At 40.0% G+C, this 22,941-nt stretch overlaps 1 protein-coding gene across 1 annotated transcript; it reads right to left on the reverse strand.

The window, feature by feature from the left end:
• Window positions 1–617: 617 nt before the first annotated feature.
• Window positions 618–6,274, reverse strand: DMRTA1 (DMRT like family A1). The gene is made up of 2 exons (XM_003830689.7): window positions 5,366–6,274; window positions 618–2,027 (listed from the first exon to the last, which is right to left on the reverse strand). Exons 1-2 carry the CDS (start codon window positions 6,030–6,032, stop codon window positions 1,180–1,182), a joined length of 1,515 nt encoding a protein of 504 aa, XP_003830737.2. The 5' UTR covers window positions 6,033–6,274; the 3' UTR covers window positions 618–1,179.
• Between the last annotated feature and the right edge of the window lie 16,667 nt (window positions 6,275–22,941).

The following is a 22,941-nucleotide window of genomic DNA, read 5'->3' on the forward strand; positions in this document are numbered from 1 at the left end:
TGTAAGCAGTTTCCTCAGGGATTTTCCACTGACTGAAATAAATAGTTTTCAAATGCGCCAGATGGAGGACAAAAATTATTTTTTAAATTGCAAGAATACCTCTGAAACTTCATGGCAGTTTTTCCCCTTTGGAAATCTTATATCTCTCCTCAGTGCGTTAAGCATCAACTATCTGCAGTTAATAAATATTTATTTGAGCAGCTATTTTAGTTTTCTGAATAAAATTCTTCTTACCTTTGAGAATGGCTGCCATATATTCTTGTCCCAAACTTTTAAGAAAAGGATATTTCCCCAGATACAGACATAAGCACACTTAAAGACTGAAACTCTCATCCACAGTAGATGTGCACTTTACAGTATGGAAATTTTAATGTAGTATAATCCAAAATGACTATTTGAAAAAAAAATGGTTATTCTCCGGAATCAATGTTTCTAATTCATATACTCTACAGAGCTCAGTTGCAATTGGCGATAGTGGCCAGGAGATGGCGCAGTCTTATTTCCTAAGATTTACTTCATAGACACAGTGTCAACTTTAAAGAGAAATGTTTTTTAATGGTACTTGTTTTCACTAATGGAAGCTAAGATTGAAAAATAAAATACTCAGGAAATATAAATTCAAAATGCTCAAATGTTTTATTTATTACGAATCACCCATCTGCAAATCAAATGCTTTAAAAATACTTTGAATAACTTTTTTCTTTCCTATCAACCAGGAATAGAAGAAACAGTTTTGAAATGGTAATTATTTAGAATTGCCTTAATTGTTCAGTTCTTCCTTTTGGTTTATATTCTATTCTATTATGCTGTATTGCTTTACACTTACAAATGTATTTTATCACTAAAAATTCCACTTTTCAATAAAATAAAAACTAGTTTTAAAATAAAAATTTTTACAAATGATAATTTAGGGAGAAAATTCATTAAATATTTCCTGAAATAGCTTTATTCAAGGCACATATAATGTTCAGATTTACTTCTTTCACTTGATAAATCCTAATGAAGAGTTTTCAGATCTAAGACCTATTATATTGCTTGAAAAAAACAACCCAGCATTTTAAGACCTCATAATCCACTCACATACTTACTGAAGTATATTAATGGATGTGTGTGTATGTGTGTGCACGTGCATGTATTGTATGCTGGAAAAACTCCAGAAAGAGAGAATGCGCATATACATTACGGATTGTCCTGATTTGGTCTGAAGTACAGTCTGCCACAAGTTATTGAGTCTTTACTGGAAAGGTAGGAAGAATCTCTAATCATCCCTGTAAAGGCATAATCCAAAGCTGGCCGAAAAGGTAAGGTGGGTACTAACCCAGGTGTTAGGTAGGGTGACATAAAACCAGATAACCCTCTTCCTGCAGAAGAATATGCCAGCCTTAATGGACTGATACCTATTCTAGGATTTACGCCGTAGAGATTTGAATCACCTCCATAAGAAGCAGAAGTAGTTTGAAGAGGAGAGAAAGCTGATTTATTACCTAGAGTTCCAAAACCAATTCCAGCAAGACTAAAACTTGAAGCTCTCTGAAAGGCTGTGTTTTCCAGTTCTTCTGAGTTTGCTAGGTTCCTGTTGTCTGGCTTGTGTTCTTTGCCATTTAAAACCTGTTCAATGGCTTGGACCACATCCCCTTTGCAGAACCGTAGAATGCCTTCTAGCCGGCTGCGCCTGTAATTTGGGAAAATCTTAGTAAGGATATCAAGAGGATCTCTTGGTCTTGAGGACACTGTAGGAAGGCTTGCCTTGGTCGCGGTCAAGTCTTTGACCCATTCACTTTCATTTCCTGATTCCAGATCAGAGGATGATAAGGACCTGGGACTCTCTTCACCTCCTGATTGCTCTCCAGGATAAGGAGACAGGATACTATCACGCTTGTTGGAGTATTCTGAAACAGATGACCCGATACTTTGTCTCCCAATGACACCATTAGACCTAGAAGATGATCCTAGGTAAAGTTGATGGGATTTGGAGATCAGTTCTTCTTGTCCATTCTGGCATGACTCACATTTACTCTCTTTTTGTTCTGGAGAAGAGGGGGAAAAAAAAATCAAATATAGGGAAGACTTCCCAGAATGTGGTACTGCTCACTCAAAAATAATGCTGGATAATATAATTAATTCACTCCTATTAATTAGTAATATTTATACACTCCAAGACATTTTAATGAATAACTCAAATTTAAAAGATTATTCAGAAATGCAGGTGCTGGAATAATGAAAAGTATACTATTACATCATCTCAGAATCACAAAGGTATGCAATATTAAAATGCAATTATATTTAGGAATCAGAAGATGAGAGTGTATTGTTACCCCAAATTGTCTGCATAACACCAATATGGCACACTGTCTGTTCTATCTTGGTTGTGTGGGATCTTCCTAAATGTCACCTAAGTTTTGTTGTTATCTAAGTGATATTTTTTCAAAATGACACTATGGAAAGAGAACTGAATAAAATGAATAAGGAATAAAAGGAATAATCTTAGTTTGAAAATGAATATTCTATTTAATCACTAATGCTAAATTTTAACAATTGGTTTTTTATCTCATATTTCAGGTTATAATTAATTTACTTGAATAATGTAAAAAAACAAAACTGTTCATTTCATTTCAGATTTAAACCAATAAGTACTATTGCCATGTCAATCCCAAATCATACTAGAGCTTGCATATTTCATTTTATGAGAGATGAAACAGATGGTATTTTTCATAATCCTCTATGAAACATGTACTTTCTTTTTCAATCCTTAAGAAATATCAATAACAGACTTCAAAAGCAAATTGTTTGTAAAAGAAAATTATAAACTGTCCTATTGCAATCTACATGAATCCTCAAATTGTCTTTTAAAAACAACATATTAGGCATTTGCTTTAAATCACAGCCCTCCTGCAATGTTAGGGGCAATTTTCCAGAAGTACTTTTACACAAAGTTCTGGTTTTTCTATCTCATCATGTTGAGCATATTAATCAAACAAGAATATGTTAATACCCTTTACTAGGTTAACACCACAAAAATTAAAATAGCCATATTTACTATGTAACTTTTACTTTGGTTTACATTTTCTATTACCCTAGAGATATATAGGTAAGAGTAAACTGTTAAGTGGAGTGTGCAGAGTAATTCTGTCCAACTTCCTTTTTCTACCAAGTTTATGAATGTCACAAAACAAATATTGCCGAAGGCAGTGATTTGTAAGTATGATTTGCAATACTCCAGTTTTCTCCAGTTTTCTTAAGAAGAATTCAGTTCTAAATTCTAAAGAAATAGCTATAGTTTATTTTAAAATTAAAGTGTATACAATTTAGCATTTTGAAGTTCAAAATGCTGTTCCTATATGCTGTTCCCATAAGCATATGAAAAAAAGAATGTCACTACTGCAAAAATTGGAAACACTCTATAGGATTTTCAACTTTAAATAACACAATAATACTTTTCTAATGAAATTTGCCAAGTGGAAATAGATTAGCATTAGTCCTCCATTCCACTTTACTTGTAAATATGAATGAGCATGCCCCCGAACATGTCAATTATCAACATTTCATCTCTATAGCAATTTATGCATGAAATCATAAAATAATGTCTTGTTATATTTTATTCACAGTACAATATATGTAATGAAATACCAATTTGCATAAGGTTATTTAGAAAATATGGTGTCTTTAAAATATAATACCATTTATATCGTCTCTCTGTCTTCTCAAGTCCTACAGCTTGCTTTACTTCTATTGCATTTATCATTGTATATTAAGCCTTGCATTGTAGTTTTTGGATACACATAGTCTGCCTTCTTTTGAATATAAGGTTCTTTTGTGTAGGAAAAACTTGTTCACTTCTAAATCACTGTTAGTCTTTGTCTAATGAATGAGTAAATTAAATAGACTATTTCACCACAGTTCATGGCTATTGTGTAAGAGAAGCAGTCAATTTAGAAAGCTATTGAAGTAACCTTTCAAACATTAGCTTGCTTTTTATGGGGGAGGGGGCATCATCTGAGGCAAAGAACAAAGTAAAATAATTAGCTCTATAAAACAGAACACTTTGGTACCAACTAGAAATCACATAAATCAGTGTCTCACAGGGAGCTGTCAGCCATTTCACTATCGGTGTAGTTTCAGGAATTCCCACTTTTACTTCTCTTTCATAGCACTTTTACTTAATAACTGTGCTCTTTAGCACCCTTCATCTTTCATGGGAATTGTAGAAAGTCTGTTTTGCCTACTCAAATAAATTAGAATATGTGCAAAAAGTTGACACGTGCAAACGCAAAATTCACTCTGAACTGAATGCCTCATTTCAATTCACAGAATTTTTCAAATGTACTGTGTGAGTAGAACTTCAAGCAGCCATTGAGCGAAAAATCTGTTGAGATCTGCAATTTTCATAATTCAAGGAAGGTTTCTAATTAATAGTTTACTGTATAGCTATCATACAATTTCATATAATACAGCTTTATAAGTTTTGTATAAGTTTTGGACTTATACAAAAAAAAAATCACAATGATATTTCCACTGCTTAGTAGGCCCTGTGGAGGGCTATGAAGTTCACTAAAATATATCTCCTAACGCAGGAAATGAAGGCAACTGACTTGCAGTCAAAAAATAAGAGAAAAATGATGAAAACTCCTTGGATAAAAAACCTCTAATATTGAACTTTGAAATTCTTACCTATGGTTTTACAAATTACATTTTGCGAAAACAATTTAGAGTGAAGAAACAAAGAAAGACGATGGTTTGGTAGATTTCAGTCTCTTCCCCACATCAAGCTTGCAACAAATGTTTGCCCCAACATGTAGTAAAGAACTGCATCCCCAACTATCAGAGTTTCCCACGCAAAATCAGCTCTGGTTTTACAGCTGAAAACAGTCCAGAGCAGGGAGGATCACCTGAGCCTGGGGAGGTTGAGGCTGCAGTGAGCTGTAATGGCGCCACTGCACTCCAGCCTGGGCAACAGAGTGAGATCCTGTCTGGAAAGAGTACAGAGCAGACTCATACACAGCACCTCTTACGAAGCTTTTCGCTCAATGCCTGCTTGAAGTTCTACTCACACAGTGAAAGTCAAATCAACTTCCGAGTAAATAACTCTACTCCTAGGGTGAATTGCTCATTTGTTACCACCCATGCTTCATTTTTTCATTATCTTATCCTATCACCTGAGGGAACGAACAGTAAACTCCTCCAAAGTGAAGGCGATGGGTCTCTCACACTCTCATTAATGTCCATATTGCTGAGCAGTTCCCCAGAACTTAAAGTGCTTCTTTTAAACAACTATTCCTGCCCGCCTATGGACACAGTGGCTTGTTTCAGAGTTTCTTTCCAGAACAACCATTTCCTTGAGCAAAGAGTAAATCAAAGACCAACTCACCTTGTTTTTCCTCAGGATAATCTTGCTGGAAAACTTCGAAAGCGGGGGTCGCGGAACCACTGGCCTGTCTCAAGGCACCCAGTCCCAGCGCAGCCCCCGCCGCAGGGCCGCCCGTGGACTGTGGATTCTCGGCTCTGCCGCCGCCCCCGGATGCCCGACCACCGGGGGGCCCGGAGAGCCCCGAGCACAGGAGCCTCTGTAGCCCCCGGGCTTCGCTCTCCTCCTGCGCCTGCTGCCTGCGCAGCGCCACCTGGGCGGCCATGACGCGCTGGCGCTCGGCGATCAGGGTGCACTTGGCACACGCGCAGTCCCGCCAGCGGCAGAAGCGCTTGTGGCCCTTGAGCGCGGACACCACACCATGGTTACGACAGCGGGCGCACTTGGGCGTCCGCGGGTAGCCGCAGCCCACCGCGCCTACCCCCCTCTCCAGCCCGGGAGCCGGCGGGCAGCCTCCGCTTCCCGAGGTGGCGGCAGCGGCGGCGGCGGCCGCGGCCGCTGCTCGCAGAAAGAGGCTGGGCGGCCGCAGGAACGCTGGGGGAACCTGCATCCCCGATGGTACCGGCAACGCCGGGGACGGGGGCGGAGGGGCAGCCACCACTAGCCCAGGGGCCAAGTGGGGTCGGCCGCTAACGCCTCGGTCTCTGCTGCCACACTGTGACCGCTCCATTCCCGAGAAGTTTCTGGCCGGGAGTCCCAAGTGGAAAGTGCGCTGACCGCAGCTAACCCTGCTGGGAGGCTGGGGAAGCCGGGGCAGGACGCTCCGTGGTCCTACTGAGCTCCACCCGCGCACGGACAAAAGTTTTACACTCTTTCCACTCGGAAGGAGTTGGGACGACCGCGTCCTGGAGCTGGAGACGCTGAGAGGTGCAGCTGTCCCGTGAGCCTGGCAGAGACCCCGGGCGCTAAGTTAATGCCCTTGTGCCTCCAGCCAAGAAGGCAAGGCTAGAGAAGCTACCCCGCCCACCCAGGCTCCCGGCCCAGCGCGGAAGCCGGGGGAGGGCCCGGGGCGGGGAGTGGGGAACCTTCTGGGAGGAGGGCGGCGGGGAATCCGTCCAATGGGCTGCAAATGTCTCCTCCCCCAAAAAAAGCCCGTTTCTACTTGCTTCCCTAGGAGTTCTCGACATCTATTTTTGTAAACTAGCCTTTGCAGCCTCCCCTTTTACTGCCCTTTTGAAATTAAGCAGAGTTTGAATTTCTCCTTTTCCCACTTCCACGCTTCTCCTAAGAAAGTCTGAAGATTTGGATTTTGAGTTCTCCTTTCGGGTTCCCAGATGAAGTCTTCATGTCTGCAGCAGTTTGGCCAATGTTAGTGGGATCCCAGCTTGATAGACTACGAATTTGTTACCCACCAGAAAGATGCCTTATTTTAAATGGGTCTTAGGACAGCGTCAAAACAATGGATAAATAACTAAGGGAATTGATTCACATTCAGATTCTTTTCATGCATTCTATTTATTTACACATGCGAATTTGGGTTGTGTGTACTCTATTTTAAAATACTGCTACTTTAAAAAGGTATAAAACTCTTCTCTGCGCCTTTTATAGGCAGCGATTGTGTTAAAGCTGTTTCAAAAATACGTCTATTGTAAAGTATTGGGGAAAGTCGTTTAGATCATTATTTAAATATGCTGTCATAAATGCATTCTTCACATATGAATTTAATGCCTTTAATTATAAGAAAAGATCATAAGGCGTTTAAGTCAAAAGAGCATCTGAGATAGAAAATTCATGAACGTTTATTCTTAATGGAAGGTAGTGTCAGCACTCTGCCAGCTCTTCAAGATGGTATCCAACTACCTTGGACAAGTTATTCATTTTCCATCCCTAAGATAGCAATTAATAATGATATTTTTACCATTCCACCTGTTCACATTCAGAGCAGATACTGCTGATCTATCTGGCCTTTCTCCTACCAACCTACTCAACACCATCACCACCACTACCATCCTCTCATACAAACATCCTATCGTAGAAGTTTTCCACCCTTCCTAAGAACTGGAACTACCTAGGGAACTTTTAAAAGAGACGGACACTCCAATCTACGTAATGTATTCTGATTCTTTTGGTCTGTGTCTTAAACTCTGAAGGTGAAAATTACATACAATGTTTAGAACTACCACTCAAGGAATTCCTAACCTCTGGGGGTTCTATGATATCCAAACTTTCTCACAACTCTTTATCTTTGTTCAAGCTACTCCTGCCTAAAATGTACTGATGCCCTAACTGTGGACTCACATCCATCCTTTGAGAGATGAGTTTTTAGTTCTAAATGGATCATTAAAATACAATGAATTACCTAACGAGAAAGCAATTTTCTTTTCTATTCTTTTTAGGAGCTTCAGGTTACATAATGGGAATGTTCAGCTTAATGCAAATATGTCTTTTAAATTTTTAAAATACCTTTTAATTGTGTTTTTCAATAACAACAACAAAGAGCAGCAAGTAAAATGTTTACCTAGAGTTTAGCGATATTTTTCTGTTTTTATTTGATTTTTAAAGTTATCTTATAATTATGGAAAGTGATATTGGTTTTCCTCCAAGGAAGTAAAAATAGTTTTTAAATAAATGTATTTAAGTTAAATATTTGTCAATTTAAATGAAGAATTATGCAGATAATGCATACATCGCCAAAAAATTGAGGTCTGGAAAACATTGTCTTGGTGGTTTTGGAGTCAAAAAGCGTTGCTCTCAAATTCTGGATCCACTTTTAGTAAGTTACTTTATCTCACTCTGTCCTCAATTTTCGCATTTGTAAAATGAGAATAATCATATGGTTACTTGAGGATTAAACGAGATAACTTACGTAAATCATAATGTATATAATAAAATGCATATTTTACTGTTCCTAACACCTAGGTTCTCGATATATATTACTTTTCTTAATAAAAGAGTTTTAAATATTAATATTTAGGAATGATATTTCAAGTGCTAAATGAGAATTTTATTATATTTTAGAAGAACTTCTTTGTCTTAAATGAACTCAAAAACCGGACTTGTTATACATTCAGGAAAATATAGAAGAAACGTATCCAAAATTGTTGGTGAACCAAAATTAGATTGGTATTAAAAATGTAACCATTTTCATAGTAAGTATCCCATCTTGGAATTTGTGTGATTGGCCTACGTGGTGACAGTGCTTTCAGGAGAAAAGATTATTGGCCAGGAAATCAAGAGAGATGGGTTCAAATAAGCAGTGTATCTGACAGAAGATAAGGGCACTTCCAATGACCAGATTTGTGGTGTTGAAAAGTAACTCTATCTTTTTGGTCTCGGTTACTCAGTTGCAAAATGAGACAGTTGGGTTAAATAATTTCTAAGATTATTTAAACTTTAATGATTTATGACTTTAATACAGGCATGTCTAATACAAGATCATTGTGTTTCTGATATACTAGCAATGGAAAATCTGAAATGAAATGAAAAAAAAATTGTTTCACCCTAACACTGAAGTAGCTCTCTATTACTATAAGACAAAATAGATTTCAGAGCAAGTAATATTACTAGGGATAATATTTACTTCATGAAAATACCATTATTCTAAATACATATGCACCTAATAACAGTGCCTCAAAATACAAGAAGCAAAAACAACTGTAAAAAGAAATAGATATATCCACAATTATAGTCAGATTTCAACATCCTCCTTCAATAATTGATAGTATAGGCAGAAAACCAGTAAAGATATAGACAATTTGAGCCACACTGCCAACAGATAGATCCAGTGAAATATATACAGCATTCAACTCAACAACTACAGAATGCTTGTCTTTTTGAAGTGCATATGGAACATTTACCAATCAATCAAATTCGGGACCATAAAAGCAAGGATGAATAAAAGGATTCAAATTGTATGAAGTATGCTTTTTGACCACAATGGAATTGAAACAGAAATCAATAAAAGAAATAAATCAAGAAAAGTCCTAAAGTGTGTGGAAATTAATAACACATTTTAAAATAACCCATATTAAAAGGAGAAATATAAAGGAAAGTGGTATTTAAACTGAGTAAAAATGAAAACACAACATATCAAAATTTGTGGGATGCAGTTAAAACCATACTTTGGGGAGTCATTTATATCACTAAACACCTATATTATTAAGAAGAAATCTCAAATCAATGACCTCAGTTTCCAACTTGGGAAACTAGAAGTGGAGCATTAAATTCAACCAAAATAAGTAGCAAAAGGGAAATAATTAAAAACTGAAGAGAAAGTAATGAAACAACACAAGAAAATAATTAAAAATAAAATGTAGCCAAAAATTGATTCTTTGAAAAGATCAATAAAACTGATCTCGACACTAATCAAGAAATGTAAGGAATAAAACACGTGAAAGAACTACAGATTATATAGAAAATAAAAGAGAAATATTATAGACAAGTTTATGCTATTAAATTCAATAACTTAGATAAAACAAACCAATTCATTAGAAAAGCACAGTTGCCTAGGAAGAAATACATAACCTGAAGCCCTTTATCCAATAAATTGACATAGCTTAAAACATTCTGAGAAAGAAAACTCAAGAATCAGATGTCTGCACTAGTGAATTTTACCAGATGTTTAAGGGAGAAATAGTATCAATTATACACAACCTTCTGCTAAAAATTTCTTAAATCCTGGAATATTTACTGGTTCTTCCTATAACGCTAACATTACCCTGAAAACAAAATAAGACTAACATCACATTTTTTATAAAAGTTACAAATATCCTTCATCTATTTCTGATTTTTAAAAAAAACTCCCAGCAAACTAAGAATAGAAAGGACTTCCTCAACCTACATAACCTATACATTTAAAAAATAGAACAAACAGCACTTTTAATGGTGAATGACTAAAACCGTTCTTCCTAAGATCAGAAACAATACAAGGATGTTCACTCTGACCACTTCAATTCAACAATATACTGGAAATTCTGTCTAATGCAGTCAGGCAAGAGAAATTAGTTAGACATTCAAATTGGAAAGAATGATGTAAAACTCTTCATTTGCAGGTGACATCTATTTATAAAATCCTATGAAAAGAGAAAAAAAGCTGCTAGAACTAAGAAGTAATTTTTGTAAGACTGCAAGACAAAAGATCAGTCTAAAAAAATCAGCTATATTTCTATAAACTGAAATAAAACCAGACAATCAAGAACTGAATTTAGTAAACAAACCTATTCACAGTGGCATTCAAAATACAAAATGCTTAGGGATACATCTGATAAAAGGTATGAAACACTGAAAACTAAAAAGTTTATTGACAGAAATTAAAGATTTAAACAGATGGAGACATATACCATGTTCATGGGTCAGAAGACTCAACATTTTAAAAATGATAATCCTCACTAAATTGATCTATAAATTGATGCAATCCCAATCAAAATTTCAATTTTTAAAATATACATGGTCAAACTCATAAAATTCATATGGAAATGCAAAGACCTATAATGGCCAAAACATCTCTGAAAAAGAATAAAGTCGCAAGGTTAACATTACCTTTTTTCAATAATTATTACAAAGTTATAGTAATCAAAACAATGGAATATTGGTGTAAGCATAGAAAAATCAACCATTGTGGTAGAAGAAAGAGTTTAGAAAGAGAACCACACATAAACATACAGCTCATTCCAGACAAAAGTGGAAAGACAACTTAGTGAAGAAAGGATAATTTTTTCCCAACAAATGTTGCTAGAACAATTGGATTTCTGTATGCAAAACAAAACTAAATAAAAAAAACTTTGATCCATACTTCTCACCACATAAAAATTAGCTCAAAATGGTTTATAGACCTAAATATAAGTAATAAAACCATAAAACATAGAACACTTGTGTGACATTGGGTTATGCAAAGATTTCTTAGATACAACACCAAAAGTATGGTCCATACGTGTCCAGAATTGGTGGGTTCTTGGTCTCGCTGACTTCAAGAATGAAGTTGCGGACCCTCGTGGTGAGTGTTACAGTTCTTAAAGATGGTGTGTCCAGAGTTTATTCCTTCAGATGTTCAGATGTGTCCAGAGTTTCTTCCTTCTGGTGGGTTCGTAGTCTCACTGACTTCAGGATTGAAGCTGCAGACCTTCACTGTGAGTGTTACAGCTCTTAAAGGTGGCGTGGACCCAAAGAGTGAGCAGCAGCAAGATTTATTGCAAAGAGTGAAAGAACAAAGCTTCCACAGCGTGGAAGGGGACCTGAATGGGTTGCCACTACTGGCTCGCATGGCCTGCTTTTATTCCCTTATCTGGCCCCACCCACATCCTACTGATTGGTCCATTTTACAGAGAGCTGATTCGTCCATTTTACAGAGAGCTGATAGATCCATTTTACAGAGAGCTGATTGGTCCGTTTTGACAGAGTGCTGATTGGTGCATTTACAATCCTTTAGTTAGACACAAAAGTTCTCCAAGTCCCTTACCCGATTAGCTAGACACAGAGTGCTGATTGGTGCATTTACAATCCTTTAGCTAGACAGAAAAGTTCTCCAAATCCCCACCCGACCCAGAAGCCCAGCTGGCTTCACCTCTCAATGGCACTCGCCACGGGACTTTGTGGCACCTAGCCTGGACACTCCAGCACCCCAGAGGGAGCTCATCCCCCAATCAAGCCCAGCAGGTGCCAGTTGGCCATGCCGAGTGCAGGGCCTGCCCAGCCTGCACCCACCCAAAACCTGCGCTGGCCAGCGAGCACCACACACGCAGCCCCGGCTCCCGCTCGCACCTCTCCCTCCACAACTCCTCGTGAACAGAGGGAGCCAGCTCCAGCCTCGGCCAGCCCCAGAGAGGGGCTCCCACAGTGCAGCGCAGGCTGAAGGGCTCGTTGAGCATGGCCAGAGCAGACGCCAAGGCCAAGGAGGTGCTGAGAGCAAGTGAGGGCTGCTAGTACATTGTCACCTCTCAATCCCCCCTGTAAATAGAACACCCCAACTGCTGTTGGGAATTTGGCCAATGACTGCTCTAGCTACTTCCTGCTGGATAGAGGCGATGAAGGGGCCCTGCAGTTGTAGTGTCCTCCAGAGGGGAACTCTTTAGGCCAGTGCAAGGACCAGTGGGTCGGTCCAGGGGTCCTTGATAGAAGTTAGCTGAGCTCATTTGGGGTTCCATTTGTAAGACCATCTGTAGCTTGATGGCCTCGATTCTGGATGAAACAAATTTGACAAGAAGGTTAAAAATACAGGGTCCAAAGCTGAGCAACAGCAAGATGGCTGCCACAGGACCTAGAAAGGGGAGAAGCCATGTTGCCCAAATCCAGAGTTTGGTATAAGAGTTTGAAAGGCATTGACCAATTTGAGAAGCCTTTTCCTGTAGGAAACCTGATGGGTTAAGGATTTTTGATAGGAAGGCTACGGGTTGTCAGTGGCCTCAGTGCTTTTGGGCTATGCCCTTGTTTGCACTGACAACAAGGTGGTATTGGAGTGTTATAGGGTCATGGAGAAGACCTCTGATTATCAATTATAGGTTTTAAATTTACCCTGGCTTCTAAAGGAATAGGGTACACTGTTTTTTCTTTACTACTTCCATCTCTCTTTCTTTCTCTTCAACTTCTCCTTTGTCTCTCTCTTTCTCTCTTTCTGACTCCCTCTTTGTCTGTCTTTTACTCTTTCTCCTTTCTTTTTTTTTGTCTCTGTCACTCTTTCCTTTCTGTCTCCTTCTCTTTGACTTTCTATCTCTTTCTCTTTCTCTCTCGCTTCCTCTCTCTCTGACTTTCTGTCTCTTTCTCTCTTTCCTTCTTTGACTTTGTCTCCTCTTTCTCTCTGCTGGTCTTTCTCTGCCTCTGCCAGCTGCTTATGCTGCTGTTCTCCCCTCTCCTTCCCCTTTTTGATGGCTTCGGTAGTGTAAGACTGCCACTTCTTTGGGTTTTTGCACTGCATGCAATAACTCCATGATTTCCTTGTGGCATTTAATGGGGATTCCCCCAGAGGTTAGGAACTCCCTTTCTTTCCATATTGCAGCATGGGCATGTAGGATTAGATAAGCATACTTGCTATCTGTATACACATTTATTCTTTTTACCTTTCCCAGTTCTAAGGCTCAGGTAAGTACCACTAGTTCTGCTAACTGGGCACTGGTCCCTCGGGGAAGAGGCTTACTTTCAAGTACGGTTACATCACTAACTATGGCATAACTGCCCTTTGTATCCCATTCTCCACAAATGAACTTCCATTGGTATATAGGTTAAGGTCAGGATTAGCTAAGGTGACTTCTAAGAGATCATCTCGGGTGGCATAAGTCTGGACTATAATTTGTTGTCAGTCATGCTCAATTGGTTCCCCATTCTCTGGGAGAAAAATGGCAGGGTTGAGGGCCACACACATACGTATTTGAAGCACCAGTCCCTCAAGGAGTAGCTCCTGGTATCTAAGTAGTCGGTTATCTGATAGCCATAAACTTCCTTTGGCACCTAATATGCCATTTACATCATGAGTAGTCCAGACAGTGAGATCCTTTCCTTGTATTATCTTGATAGCCTCTGACACTAAGACGGCCACCACCGCAACTACCCATAAACAGTGAGGCCAGCCTTTTGCTACTACATTAATTTCCTTACTTAGGTATGCTACTGGTTGTGGGGTTGTCCCATGAGTCTGAATAAGGACTCCAAGAGCTATCCCTGCTTTCTCTGTGACTTATAAAGAGAAGTTTTGTCCTGTGGGAAGGCTTAAATCTGGAGCTTGTACTAGGGCCTGCTTTAAGGTTTTGAAGGCTGTTTCTGCCTCTCATTCCCATTCTACTAGATGAGTATTTGCTCTCTGGGTCTCCTTGATTAGAGTATAGAGGGGCCTGGCTATCTTGCTGTATCTGGGGATCCATAGTCAGCAAAAGCCCATGATTCCAAGGAACTCCCGCAACTGTTTTAACGTCTTAGGGCAAGGATAAGCCAGTATGGGCTGTATTTGTTCCTTGCTGAGGGCCCTGGTCCCTCTGGCTAAGATTAGGCCTAGATATTTGACCTTCTATAGGCAAAGCCGGGCCTTCCACCTAGACACTTTGTACTCTTGATTAGCTAGAAAGCTCAAGAGATTTAGTGTAGCCGGCTGGTACAAGGCTTCCAAACTGGTAGCCAAAAGTAAATCATCCACATACTGAAGGACCAGAGTGCCTGGACATGAGAAGTGGCCTAGATCTTGGGCCAGTGCCTGACCAAACAGGTGAGGGCTATCCCTAAATGCTTGGGGCAAGACCGTCCACATAAGTTGGGAGGTGTGGTCTGTGGGATCCTCAAAGGCAAAGAGAAACTGGGAGTCAGAGTGCAGGGGAATACAGAAGGAGGCAACCTTGAGGTCCAGAAGAGTGAACCATTCTGCTTCCTCTGGTAGTTGAGAGAGCAAGGTATAGGGGTTGGGTACAACTGGATATAGAGGAATTACTGCCTCATTGATGAGTCTAAGATCTTGCACTAGACTCCAATGACCATTCAGTTTTTGTACCTCTAGAATTGGGGTGTTGCAGGGACTGCTGCATTTCCTTACTAAGCCTTGAACTTTTAAATGTTTAACAATATCCTGTAATCCTTTATGAGCTTCAAGCCTTAAGAGATATTACCTTTGATAAGGAAAAGTAGTGGGGTCTTTTAGCCTGATTTGGACTGGGCAGGCATTTTTTGCCCTTCCAAATTGTCCTTCCAATGCCCAGACTTCAGGGTTGATTCCCTCTTCAAGTAGGGGACAAAAAATGGGTAACTTGTTCCCCATATTCATGTAGATAATAGCTCCAGCCTTGGCTAATACATCTCTCCCTAATAAGGGTGTGGGACTTTCAGGCATAACAAGAAAGGCACGTGAAAAGAGCAAAGTCTCGCAATTACGACTGAGGAGGTGGGAGAAATACCTGGTTACAGGCTGTCCCAGGATTCCTCGGATGGTAACAGACCTTGAGGACAGTCGTCCAGGACAGGAGATTAACACTGAGAAGGCCACACCAGTGTCCAGGAGGAAGTCAATTTCCTGGCCGTCAATGGTTAAACGTACCTGGGGCTCAGTGAGGGTGATGACATGACCTGGCACTTGCCCTGGGCACCCTCAATCCTGTTGTTGGATCATCTGGTTGGGGATTTCTGACCCAGAGAACCTTTGTCCTCTGGGGCAGTGCACCTTCCAGTGATTGCCTCAGCATAGCGGACATGAACGAGGGGGCAGCTTGTTTCTCATTGGACAATCTTTTTTAAAGTGTCCTTGTAAACCACACTGATAACAAGCCCTGCCGGGTGATGGGCCTGCTCCATTTTCTGTCCTCTCTGAACTACCAAGGTTTGTTTGTCTGAGGGCCATGAGTAAAGCTGCGGCCTTTCTCTGATCTTGCTTTTCCTTTTGGGCCTGTTCCTCTTCATCCGTATTATAGAACACCAAGGTTGCCAGGTTTAATAATGCCTCCAAATTTTGTTCAGGGCCCAGGGCTTGCTTTTGGAGCTTTCTCCTGATATCTGCAACTGATTGGGTAATAAACTTATCTTTTAGAATCAATTGACCCTCGAGTGATTCAGGTGACAGGGGAGTATATTCTCTTAAGGCCTCCCCATAGCCGCTCAAGGAAGGCAGAAGGATTTTCTTCCTTTCCCTGAGTTATGGTGGACATCATTGAATAATTCATGGACTTTTTCCTAATTCTCCTTAGTTCTTCTAGAACACAGGTCAACAGATGTTTATGACTCCAGTCCCCATGATCTGAGTCAAGGTCCCAGTGGGGATCCATACTGGGGACGGCTTGCTGACCAGTGGGGAATTTGTCCCTTTCTTCGGCTGTCATTCTATCATTTACTTGACTAAGATAACAGGTATCTCCAAACTCTCGGGCTGCAGCTAAAGCTGCATTCTTTTCATTAAAGGCCAGGATTTGATCTAACAGTAGTATGACATCTCTCCAAGTGAGGTCAAAGGTTTGCCCTAGACCCTGTAGGACATCTATGTACCTATCAGGATCATCTGAAAACTTCCCCAGGTCTGCCTTGCTCTGCTTTAAATCTGAGAGGGAGAAGGGGACATGTATCCGGGTTGGGCCAAATTCCCCTCCCCCTACAACTTGAAGGGGACATAACCAATAGCCTGGGGGGTTTTGTGGTCCTTTGGAGATTTCTTTGCTTATTTCCTTCTGGGCAGGGGAGATTAGAGGAGGCTTAAGATTAATAGGAAGGGGACCTATAGGGAGGCTAGGATATGGGGGTAAGCTGAAATATCCTCCTGTGGGATGTAAATTGCAAGCTTTGCATAGTTGTGTATTCTCCTTCAATGAAAAGAAAGCTTGGACATAAGGTATTTCACTCCATTTGCCTTCCCTCTTACAGAAAAGGTCAAGCTGCAGGATAGTATTGTAATTTGTACTTCCCTCAGGTGGCCATTTTTCCCCATCAGAGACAGAATATTGGGGCCAGGCCATAGCGCATAAAAAATGAGCTGCCTCTTTTTCAGGGTTTATGGGTCAAATTGGTCCCAAAGGCTTAGGATGCATTTCAAGGGTGAGCCTGTTGATACCTGAGTGTTTCCCATCTGAAAGACAAAACCGTCCACGGTTTTGGTTTGTTTTTTTCTCCCTCTGCCCAAGAACCCGTAACAGTCCCTGGACCCTGCTGATCGGAAGAGTCGCGCTCACTGACGCAGCAGCAGAAACACTAGTTTTCCTCCCAGACCACAAGGAGGACAGAGGAAGGTCGGATTTAGTGGCCCTTACCGACGCATTCTCAGAAACCTGCACCCTTGCCTGTCCTCCTAGACCACAAAGAGGACCGAGAAAAATCAGATTTAGTGGCCCTTACCGACGCATTCTCGAAAACCTGTTAGAGTCCTAAGCATTCTCCTGTTAGTATTGGGACCTTACCCATGTCCTATAAAGATGTTATGCCCCAAAAATGAAGTGGAGGGCCATACCCTGAGAGAGGGAAGAGATGTCCAGAGTTGGAAGAGTGATGCCTTTTGTCCTCACTTATATGAATAGAAAGGATACAATTTCTGAGGCTCCCCCTATCCTAGCTTCAGGAATAGTTTTGTTAGGCCTGCTAGTCTGAGGAGGGATCCTAAAATTCCAGATAGTCCCCCCTACAATGGGGCTTTGGGCAAAAGTTATGTCTTTCTGATTGGTGAGCCTGGGTGCCTAAAGAAGGTAACAGAGTCCTGAAGTTTATACTAGAAATCATTCTTATAGGAGAAACTAAAAAAGCACCAGAGACAGGAGTGGTTTTTAGAAGCAGGGCTAGCCTCAGAGAAGAGAGGCAAGAGGCTGGCATTAGGACCCAGGGGGCAAGGGTCAGGATAGATAGGATAGATGGGCAACTCTCACTTGGGCGACATGCCTTTGAGAGTTCTGCTCATGGCCACAGGGTCAACCAACTTGTTGTCGGGAGCCTGGAGCTGAATGGCTTTCCTCGCTGTCAACCCTCGGCTCAGCCCAGAAGTACAGGAAAAGTGGAAGCTGGTTCCAGGCAAACCAATACTCCCAACTCCGAAGAGTTAGGGGTTGTTAGAGAACCCTTTCCCAGAAAGCCTCACACCCGTGTCTTTATTCCGGCAGCAGTGCTAGTTGCTTTTAACTGGCCAACAGGTGCCCGGTATTTAGCCCCCGAAGTCTAAGGAAAAATAGGACAGAATAGCAAGCAAAAGGGATCTGATGGTACTCATCGCTTGGCAATAGGCGATGGTCTCACCGACAAGCAATAGGCGATAGTCTCACCACTTGGTGATAGGCAATAATCCCTTCGTGGTCGCCAAAATGTGTCCAGAATTGGTGGGTTCTTGGTCTCGCTGACTTCAAGAATGAAGCCGCGGACCCTCATGGTGACTCTTACAGTTCTTAAAGATGGTGTGTGCGGAGTTTGTTTCTTCAGAAGTTCAGATGTGTCTGGAGTTTCTTCCTTCTGGTGGGTTCGTGGTCTCACTGACTTCAGGAGTGAAGCCGCAGACCTTTGCGGTGAGTGTTACAGCTCTTAGAGGCGGCACGTCCAGAGTTGTTCATTCTTCCTACTGCGTTCGAGGTCTCACTGGCTTCAGGAGTGAAGCTGCAGACCTTTCAGGTGAGTGTTACAGTTCATAAAGGTGGCACGTCCGGAATTGTTCCTTCCTCCCATCCAGAGTTGTTCATTCCTGCTGGTGTGTTCATAGTCTTGCTGGCTTCAGGAGTGAAGCTGCAGACCTTCACAGTGAGTGTTACAGTGCTTAAAGGCAGCAGGGACCCAAAGAATGAGCAGCAGCAAGATTTATTGTGAAGAGCGAAAGAACAAAGCTTCCACAGTGTGGAAGGGGACCCGAGCAGGTTGCTGCTGCTGGCTCTGGTGGCCTGTTTTTATTCCCTTATCTGGCCTCACCCACATCCTGCTGATTGGTCCATTTTACAGAGAGCTGATTGGTCCATTTTACAGAGAGCTGATTGGTCTGTTTTGACAGAGTGCTAACTGGTGCGTTTACAAACCTTTAGCTAGACACAGAGTGCTGATTGGTGTGTTTACAATCTTTTAGTTAGACACAAAAGTTCTCCAAATCCCCTACCCAATTAGCTAGACACAGAGTGCTGATTGGTGTGTTTACAAACTTTTAGCTAGACACAGAGTGCTGATTGGTGCATTTACAATCCTTTAGCTAGACAGAAAAGTTCTCCAAGTCCCCACCCAACCCAGGAGCCCAGCCAGCTTCACCTCTCAATGGCACTTGCAGCAGGACTTTGCAGCACCTAGCCTGGGCACTCCGGCAGCCCAGAGGGAGCTCATCCCCCAATCAAGCCCAGCAGGCACTGGCTGGCCACGCCAAGTGTGGGGCCACTGAGCCTGCACCCACTGGAATCCCGCGCACGCAGCCCCACCTCCTGCCCATGCCTCTCCCTCCACACCTCCCCGCGAACACAGGGAGCTGGCTTCGGCCTGGGCCAGCCCCAGAGAGGGGCCCCCACAGCGCAGCAGCAGGCTGAAGGGCTCCTTGAGCATGGCCAGAGCAGACGCCAAGGCCAAGGAGGCGCTGAGAGTGAATAAGGGCTGCTAGGACACTGTCATCTCTCACATAATTTTGGAGTATATAAAAGAACAACTAATAAATTGTGCTTCATCAAAATTAAATATTTTTCTTCTTCAAAAGACTCTGTTAAGATAATTAAAAGTCATGCCATAGACTGGAAGAAAATAGAGGAAACACATATATCTGATAAAGAACTTATATACAGAATATATAAAGAACATTCAAAACTTGATAGGAAAAGCAATCCCTTCAGTGGGCAAAATATTTGGATAAACATGTCATCAGGGAAGATATATGGATAGAAAATAAGCACAAGAAAATATTCTACACACCATTAGTAATGAGGGAAATGCACATTAAACCAAACATGAAATACTACCATATACATATCACAATGACTACAATTAAAAAGATTGATCATACCAAGTATTGAGAAGGACATGAAGCAGCTGGGACTTTTATACACTGCTGGTAGAAATGTAAAATAGTACAACCACCTTGAAAAATAGATTAACAGTTTCTTAAAAAGTTAAATATCATCTACCATACGATCCAATCATTACATTCCTAGTTATCTACCCAAAAGAAACAGTCAAATGTCCATACAAAGACATTGACATTTTAAAGTAGTTTTATTTGTACAGCTGCAAATTGGAAAACATCAATCATCAACACATGAATAGACTAACGAACTGTGATGTATCCATATTATAGAAAACCTTGAGAAGACGAACATGAACCTAGTCAGAAAGAAAGTATACCTGTGTTACATAATTGAGTGTGAAAAAACACAATATATCACAAGAAATTAGCCAAGAAGGCAAGTGACAGAAGATGAAAAGAAAAAAGATCATAGAATATCCTCAGCTAAACTATTGGTAAAAGAAAGGTAAAGTGTATATGCAGTTTTGGAGGGAATTTTGAATTCTATTTCTCTTTTCCTGGGATACTTTAATGCATTTGAGAATTATCATGGATGGGAGGCCACAGTCTGCTGGACGACAGGAATTTCAGCCCTTGGACTGTAGGTCATTAAATGGCTAGGCACCTCAGGTCTGAGCAGAAATCGGCCTCCTCTGGGATATTATTCTTTCCTGGAGTATTGTTGAGAAAGGGATGGACATGTTTGGTGATATATATATAACTGGCCAAGAAATGTCACTCGGAGAACTGATTCCTACCGGTACATATATCCCCCTGGGGATACCATGAGGCTGGGGAGAGATAATTCATTACACCAAAGCTACAACTAACCACAGTATTGTGGCTCTTAGGAAATAGACATCCTGAGAGGACATAATCTCTGATTCCTTGCTCTGGGATGGCTGGAAATCAGTTGGATGCTATAGACATTGTTCACCCACTTTCAGGGGGATAGAAATTGTGAAACAGAATAGAATGTGTTGTGTTTTGTTGCTTTACAAGCTCTTTCACACAAGTTGAAGATGCTTACTTGGAATCATAAATAACTAAGAAATACATAAGTGGAGATGTATCCTTTTTTATATGTTTTTTTTCTAAATTCCTAGTACATAGTAAATGCTCAATATGTCTTTGAAAATAAAGAATGGATGTCACAGGACTTACATTTAAGTTGGCTGAATAGGCATTAACATCACATTGCTTTGCCTTTATGTTATAAAAACGGTTGAGAAGTAATTTTCAGCACACTAAAAACTAATCTTTTCCTGTTTTTCAACCTTGAGTTTTATATAAGTTGGAGTGTAATTTGTTTTTTAAGCATGGTTTATAGTTTATTTTACAACTTTCATTAATGTTAAATCAAAGTATGTTTTTCTTATAGGAAAAATCTTATAAAACTCCACAGTTCATGCCAATGAATGCATTTCAGTATTTTTCAAAATGTTTAGATAAAAACGCATATAGTTGCTTATGAATATGATGGATTAATGTGTTAGTATATTTACTTCTACATTTTATCTTCATATAAAAAGTTATGATAATATTGTTTATATATAATACATTTAACTTAATTTTGTGACACAAAGATTTCTCATTTTAACAGATTTTGCAAATGTCAACTTTAATAGCTATGTAATTTTCCATTATTTCGTCATAGGACAATTACTTAATTCTTCTAGTTTTAGACATTCATAGTTTCATCTTCTCTCAGTTTTAAATAAGGAGATGAACATATAAGCATAAAGCACTTTCTGTATTTCATATTACCTCCTTAGAATAAATCGCTATACATACAAGTACTGAATTAAATGTTGTAAATATTTTTAAAACTTTTGATTATGTTCTTGGCTTTTTTTTTCTAACAAGGCTGTATGAATTTGAATTCTAATATACAGCTCATTTCATCATCATCCCACGTATTTTTTTCTTTTTCTCTTAAGTGGCAGTGTTTTTTCTTAGTAGGAAACCAATTCTGCCGTCTAAAATAACAGCGATAACCCAAAATTCCATAAGGAAAATAATTCTATAACACCTCAGTTCATAGAAAGATAATCACCATTTTGCAAATTTCTGGTTAAGTATGACTGGGGGGAATTGAAGCAAAGCATAGCAAAAGCTCCAATCATTGTAATGTACCCTGCCTGATCCTTCTTTGAGTAAATTACACAGACTATTGTGAATGTGATGATATAAGCAGTTCTTTATAAAGGAGTGTTGCTGATTTAAAGACTATAACAAGAAACCTTGGTGCCATTGTGGTTAATTGTATATCTACATGTTCAAAAGCTATGCTCTTTATTTAGCTTCTTTGACCTAGTGGGGCTAACTCTACCATGTAAATAGGGCTCAGAACTTTGAAACTCTTGTTTTTTGTTTTTGTTTTTGTTTTTAACTCATAGGATATTTAAAGTAAATCCATGCTTAGGGATTGAGATAATCATTGTGATTTGTCTTACACTGAGTAGAACCCACCTTCATAAATTAATGTATGTGAAACATTTCCTCATAATTCAGTCCTTAGACAGCAATACAGTTTCATTCAGAAAGTATGTGAAAGCTCTTTATGTTGCTATTAAAAGTTATAGCAGAATAAATAAGCACATATTAAATATCGAAGCATGTTAGTAAGAAATTTAATTAAACATTGCATCCTAGGTGAATTAGTTAAGAAAAAAACTATAGACAACCAAAAAACTTCTCTCATAAAATGTTACCATCCTAAAGAATCTTCTGAATATGACAGACATCTCTTTCTAATTATTATAGCTACTTTTTAAGAGCTGCTTATTATGTTTCATGCTCTGTGGTTAGGGCTTTAGATATATTATGTCATTTAATCTTCACAGTCACCTTATTGAAGCCAATTATATTATCCTAATTTTACAAATAAGAAAACAGATTTTCAGAGTACAAATCCCCAAGGTAGTCTAATATTAAAACTCTTACTAAACTTCTGATTCTCCCCAGAAATCAGGGCCACTACCTCTGTAATACAGACTCACAAAGAAATCTGTTAGGTAGAGTTCTTCATAGCAGAGTTATGCAGAAAAGGCACTTACTGGCTGACTCATTAGCAACCCAAAAATGCATCTATTCTTTCAGCTAACAACAGTCTCAATTTAAAAAGAATGTATGAAGTTTTAAAAAGGATTTAAAAACTTCAAAACTCCATACTTTACATGTCTCATCTTAGCAAACTTTAATGATGGCATTCTTATTCCATCTTTCTCTTTCTTTCCCACACACCCCTATA

The sequence above is a fragment of the Pan paniscus genome, chromosome 11 (genome assembly GCF_029289425.2).
Source record: "Pan paniscus chromosome 11, NHGRI_mPanPan1-v2.0_pri, whole genome shotgun sequence".
Lineage (NCBI taxonomy): Eukaryota > Metazoa > Chordata > Mammalia > Primates > Hominidae > Pan > Pan paniscus.